The sequence below is a fragment of the Bidens hawaiensis genome, unplaced genomic scaffold, assembly GCF_021521415.1.
Source record: "Bidens hawaiensis isolate Kalapana, Puna unplaced genomic scaffold, B.hawaiensis_p1.1 tig00002305_1, whole genome shotgun sequence".
NCBI classification, from domain to species: domain Eukaryota; kingdom Viridiplantae; phylum Streptophyta; class Magnoliopsida; order Asterales; family Asteraceae; genus Bidens; species Bidens hawaiensis.
The window spans coordinates 149,704-156,739 of NW_027491122.1; the positions used below are offsets into that span (position 1 = coordinate 149,704).

Here is a 7,036-nt window from a genome sequence, read left to right on the forward strand (position 1 = left end):
TATACCATGGAATCATCGTTTTTCTTTCATACATGGATTCTTATGAAACATCATGATCAAAATATACACCCATGTTCTTGTATATGCACACATACGTTCTTGCATATGTGTTCCATTCAATTACACTTCAGACTTCCAGCACGACGACACATTTGTTCTGAAAAAGTCAATAGTTTTTGTTATTTTTGAATGATACTAATTGAGATAGAGAAGCTAACTTAAAACAAAGACTAACAAACTCACGTGACTTAAGTGAGTTAATTAGGAAACAAGGAAAAATAAAAGTAAAATAAAAAGTATATCAAATCTTATACCCCTCAAGTTGAAGCATGGATGTCACAAATGCCCAACTTGTCGAGTAACGTACGAAGTTGTTGTGTACTAAGTGCTTTCGTTAAAAGATCGACGACTTGCATTTTTGTATGGATATGTATAGGCATGACTTCTTTAGACTCCACTCTTTCTTTCACAAAATAACAATCCATCTCAACTTGCTTTGTCCATTTATGAAATAAGAGATTGTTGGCTGTAGGGGTAGGGTACTAAACCCACCCTAAAGTAATATATGGTCCTGCTGAGTGACGAGATCAAGCGTCAGGCGGATAGCATGGCACCAGGAACATGGCCAAATATAATAAATATTCCCTGACACCGCGGGAATGTTAGCGCCAAGATCTCCATCAGCATGAGACAAAAAGGAAGAATATACATCGGGAATATCGCCCAACCAATGGGGGATAAACAACACATAAATGATGGTACAACCTAGTACAACATGTCAATATTAAAAGGCCACGATGCCCACCAACTCCCAGGTTCACATGAACGGAGAATATAATTGGTGGAGAGCCTGACAAGGCAGTTGGCCATACTCTCTCTCCCTCCGGCTATAAATATTAGAATATCTCCAAATGGGATCCAACATCCAATATTCTCAACTCTTTCTATATACTTTCACCATATAGAAAATATTGATTCTCACGCCGCAGGGTGGTTACGAGAGAATCCCCCATTCCTCTTAATGATGTTCACGGTGTTTTGTTTTGCAGGATAGCATTCATCTGCGCCAAGAAGGATTCCAACCCATCGTGGAAAATACCTAACCACAACCCTTGGAGTAAGTGATTAGACCTAAGGGGTGGATTCGTGTTTCTTCATTGGCGCCATCCGTGCATATTGCTAGAACAATAACTTGTAAACACTCCACTCTTGATCCAAATGAGTGGTAAAAACCTGCTAAAGAGGTTGGCCAACAATCGAAGGCCAACCAAGAAGAAATTCGGGAAGTTTTTGACGTAATGGGTAGCGGCGAAGGCATCGTTGATGCGTTCGCCCTTCGACCTACCATTACAGAAAAAGCAAAAACACGACCACGATCGCAAGCGGCCTTGCCGCCAGAGATAATGACTTGGCTAGAAGAAGAACAACAAAAACTCATGGCTAAAGTACAACAAAATATTTCATTGGTTGTTCGACCGAGAACGCTGTTTGATGGGAAGCAAGTAGTAACGATATAGAAGAAGAATATGAAGGTGACGAAGAGGAGTCAAATCCAATTCGAACAAAAATACCAACAGGCAAAACAACAAGCAACAGGCCGAACAACCGGGCGGAAGACAAACCACAGCGATCGCGGAAGGTAGTTGACTCGCGTTTAGACGATCCAGACTATGAAGAAAGTTGGAAAGGTCTAGACGCAGTCGCCAAAACACTTATAAAATACCATCTAGACTCGAACGAAGACTTCTCCAAGCCATACCGGCCAACAACATCGGCCAGAAGATCAAAGTTTGTAAAACGAATCGCCGAGGAGGAACGACCAGATTACCCAAAAATCCCACCAACAATAGGCCAGTACGACGACCTATCGGATCCGAATGATCATTTGCAAACCTACATAGCCGCCAGACTAGTTTCGATGTGGACCATGCCGTTATGGTGCCATATATTCACACTAACGCTAGTAGGGGCGGCGAGAGCTTGGTTCAAAAGGTTGCCAGAGGGACAAATCATAAGCTGGGATAACCTAGCCAGCAAGTTCACCCAACATTTCAGTCAACAACGGCGTCACATCAGCGACCCAACGGATATCCTTAATGTCATAAGAAAGGATAATGAGACGCTAAAAGATTTCATCACCAGATTCAACCAAGAAGGGTTGAATATCGGAGGTGTTGGCAAAGAACTCATGCGCGCAGCGTTTTGCCAAAATGTAAGATGCGATGATCTCATTCGAACCCAGGTAGAGATGGCATGCCCCAAAGCTGGGACACCATCATGACCGCGGCCAAGAGGTATGAGCGAACATAAAAAAGAGTGGGTAAAGAGTTGGCACGCAGTGACGCAAGAAATGATATCAACAGAGTCTGACAAGGTAAGAAAGTGTCTCCCGTATGGGCGAGACTGAATCACGAAACTCAGCCAAAATAAAACACAACCTATGAGCCCTTCAAAAACAAACAGAAGGGGCAAACACATTCGTCCAACAGGTGGACCCCGCTGACCAAAAGTTCAGCGTAGATAATTTATACGAAAGGTATCCAACTAAAAAAACCCACTCCAATCAAACCAGGGCCAAATGCGAACATGACGCGTTACTGTGACTATCATGACCAACACAGTCACACAACTAATCAGTGTTCGAATTTAAAAGATGCCACTGAGGAGTATGTAAAAAATGGAAGATTGGAACATTTAGTCAAGAGCATCAAAGGTAGAGGAAGGGCGACCGCCAATTCGCGATGGCGGAAGGCCATAAAAGAAAATCAAAGACTTGCATGCTAATATGATTACAGGCGGCACAACGAATAAAAAGTGTAATCAGGTCGAACATGCCGTATGGAAGGAGGAACATGTAATCTTCCCGAAAGTGAAAGGAGGAGCAAACCGAAAGGCGCCATTGGTAATTACAGCAATCTTTGGACATTATTGGACACCCTGCTTCTTCATTGATGCGGGAGCCACGGCCGATATCATGTATCGCCAATGTTTTAATTTATTGGAAGAAAAGGATAGGCGCATGCTGATCCCCGTCAACGCCTCATAACAGGTTTCATTCAAAGTATTGAATACCGGTTGGGACAGTTGACATTTCCGGTGACACTCAGTGACAGAATACACTCAAGATCAGAGGATGTGGTCTTTCTGGTCATGGAAACCCCACTCCCACACTATGATATAATCTTGGGAAGAGAAGCGATAGGGGATTTCAAAGCCAACCCATCAACAACCCATGGAATACTAGGAGTGCCAACGCCTATAGGGGTAGCAATGATCCATGCTAGCAAAGAATGTCATATGGCGGATGAAAAGGTACCACCATAAAAGATACTGAAAACAAACAAGTCCAAAGAGGTCGAAAAATGGATTCTCAACGGAAAGTTTCCGGAGCAAAGTGTAACCATCGGATCCACCCTTTCCAACCAAACCCGAATGGCGTTGAAGAGGTTACTTGTCAACAACATAGATGTGTTCTCATGGACTCCAGCAGACATGACAGGAGTACTGAGGGCCTAAGCGGAGCACAAGTTTAAATTAAATCCAGCTCTTTTACCAATAGTACAAAAACGGCGAAAGATGGGGCTGGAACAGGAAAAAGCCTGCGTTGAACAAGTTAAACAACTCATGGACGCGGGAATAATCCGTGAGATACAATACCAGACATGGGTATCAAATTCGGTAATGGTACCAAAAGCAAGTGGCCAATGGCGAAGTTGCATCGATTTCAAAGACCTCAACAAAGCATGCCATAAGGATTGTTACCCTTTACCACAAATAGGCCTTAAAGTAGATGCGTTGCTTCCATTCCAGTACAAGTGTTTCTTGGATGCATATAAAGGGTACCACCAAATCCACATGGCAGCGGGAGACCAAGACAAAACGGCGTTTCGAACGAACATTGAAACGTATTGTTACAAAATGATGCCGTTTAGCCTAAAAAATGCAGAGTCCACGTACCAGTGCCTGATGGACAAAGAATTCAAGCCTCAAACTGGGAGGAACTTAGAAGTCTACATCAACGACTTTGTGATTTAAAGCAATACAGAAGTAACCATGCTAAAAGACATCGAAGAAATCTTCAAGACGTTACGAGAGAGAAGCATGTGCTCAACCCAGGGAAATGTTCCTTAGAGATGGAAGAAGGGAAATTCCTGGGGGTTATTGTTACTCATGAGGGATTCAAAGCCAATCCCAAAAAAAATAGAGGGGGTAGTGAAAATGCCTTCTTCGAAAACCATCAAGGAGGTGCAAACGCTGAATGGGTGGTTGGTTGCGCTCAACAGATTCCTGTCAAGCCATGCAGATAAATCCTTTCCATTCGTTCAACTCTGAGAAACTTTCTCAAAAAATCTCAGCTTCGATGGACAGTTGAAGCAGAAACAACATTTCAAGAGATCAAGTCGCGCTTAGTAGAACTGCCAACATTAGTAGCGCCAAAAACCAAAGAAGCGTTAGTAGTATACCTAGCGGCTTCGAACAGAGTAATCAGTGCGGTCGTACTAGTAGATAGGGATAACGTTCAAACGCCCATCTACTATGTTAGTCGCACATTGGCAGACGCGGAAACAAGATACTCCACTTTAGAAAAGTTGGTTTTGTCGCTAGTGCAGACGGCGCGACGCCTAAGGAGATACTTCCAGGGACACCCGGTGAACGTCCTTACCAACTATCGCCTGCAAAACGTATTAGCCAAACTAGAAGTATCAGGAAGATTAGCAAAGTGGGCGGCAAAGTTGGGAGAAAATGCTATTGAGTACAAACCCAGACCTGCGATCAAAGGTCATGTATTGGCAGACTTCATTGCAGAGGTGCCCCCAGAAAAAGAGGAAGAATGCCAAAAGGAGATGGAACCCCCATTTGAACAACAGAAAGAACAAATTTGGGAAGTTTTCACTGACGGGGCATCGAATGATAAAGGCGCATGCACAGTGTTAAATATCACCAATCCAGAAGGACAAGACTTTACATATGCAACACATTTGGAATTTAAGAGCACGAATAATGAGGTAGAATGTGTAGCATTGTTGGTAGGATTGATATTCGCCAAGAAGCTGGCAGCGAAACATCTAGAAGCACATGGTGATTCAATGTTGGTGGCAAACCAAATTGAAGGATCGTATGATGCAAAAGATGATAAGATGACCTCATACCTAGCGCAAGCTAAGGCGCTAATGGCAACCTTCGTCACATGCAAAGTTAAACATGTGAAACAAAGTGAAAATAAACAAGCAGGAGCCCTAAGAAAATTGGCATCGGTTAGTTTCGAACACCTTGCCAAAGATGTCTGTGTGGAGTCCTGGCGAACCCCTCCACTACCACAAGAGAAGTTTGTGTATGCTCCGCGAGTACATCTAGTTGGATTACTCCAATCATCAACTACTTTGTCGTTAGGTATCCTACCAGACAGGAAAATGGAAGCTAGGAAGATCCGTCACAAAGCACTTAATTACACATTTCAAAAAGGTTACCTTGGACCACTCCTACGATGTGTGGATGCGCAAGACGCGAATTATATGTTACGAGAAATACATGAAGGAATCTGTGGAGTTCATGCAGGCCCAAGAATGGTTGTAGCCAAAATAATGAACATGGAGTATTATTGGCCAGACATGCACGTTGATGCGGAGAAAGAATTACGGTGATGCAACGCAAGCCAGCACCATGCGCCAACACTCTGCGCCCCAAGAATGCAAAGATACCGGTAACGTCATCTTGGCCATTCCAGAAATGGGCGATCGATATAACAGGCCATTCCCTGAAGCACCAGGCTGAGTGAAATTTTTGATTGTTGCGATTGATTACTTTACCAAATGGATCGAAGCAAAACCGGTAGTCGCGATAAACGCAACCAGACAAAATTCGCGGACCAATGCATCAGGGCATGGCTCAAGGAGTTAAAAAACTCAGACATTCACCTCCATTGCCCACCCACAAGGAAATGGAAAAGTTGAACGCGCGAATCACAGCAATCGTTGGAGGAATAGAAAAAAGATTGGCAGGATACATGTCAGGATGGGTTGATCAGCCTGCGCACTACCTATGGGCGATCCGCACTCTGAAAAACACGAGCAACGCGGAAACACCATTCAGCTTGACCTATGGCACATAAGCAATGATCCCAGCGGAGATCGGTGTGCCATCACCAAGGATCTTATTGAAAACCGATAACGAGAATCAAAGGCGCATTGACTTAATGCTCCTGGAGGAAAGGAGAGAATTGGCAGCAATGCGTGAACAAAATTACAAGCGCCAACTCCAGAAATATTATGACGCAAGAGTGAAAATTGCGAATTCAATGCAGGAGATTACATCCTTCACAACAACGAGGAATCAAAAGCTCAAGCGCAAGGAAAGTTAGCACCAACCTAGGAAGGACCTTACCAAATAAAAGAGGTCCTAGGGAAAGGCGCTTATGCGCTGATGCAACTCGATAGCTCACTGATTCCAAGAACATGGAACGCAACGTAGGTGTGAAGGTGTTATATGTAAATCGATTTCACCTTGTAAAAATGGGCCAAGGTCCATTGACAATGAATGAAAACGATACTCTGAATTTCAAGGGCGAAAAGATAATGCAACATTTCAACAAAAGTCATTCCATTTATATACAAAAAAGAAAGTATATTTACAAAGTGGATACCAACATCCGCCAAAATAATTACATCCCTACAACTATACAAAATATATCACGTGAGACGGCCTAGTCGACATCGTCTAATCTCTTTTCCGCGTGATCTTGAGTCACGACAGCATCATAACCGTCAGAAGGTCCGGCTTGCTATGGCTCCAACAACCATCTCAACAACAGCACACTATTCTCTTCCTCGGCGTACTAGGCAACAACGAACAAGATGGGAAACGAAACAACATCATACTCAATCTCACAGATTTATACCCCGCCTCCACATCAATACCATGAAGAACGTAGGCTTCGGGAGGAAGATTGTCTCGCAAGTGCGTTACGGCCAATTGGAAAAAAGCCTTGTGCCCTAGTTGTTGTGCAATAGTAACAAGACGCCCAACACTTTTAGCCATA

The 7,036-nt window shown here is 43.5% G+C and overlaps 1 protein-coding gene across 1 annotated transcript; it reads left to right on the top strand.

The window, feature by feature from the left end:
• The first annotated feature begins 4,133 nt into the window (after positions 1-4,133).
• LOC143614695 (uncharacterized) lies at positions 4,134-5,642 on the top strand. The gene is made up of 2 exons (XM_077088055.1): positions 4,134-4,265; positions 4,356-5,642. The coding sequence occupies exons 1-2, from the start codon at positions 4,134-4,136 to the stop codon at positions 5,640-5,642; spliced, it is 1,419 nt and encodes a 472-aa protein (XP_076944170.1).
• Positions 5,643-7,036: the final 1,394 nt, after the last annotated feature.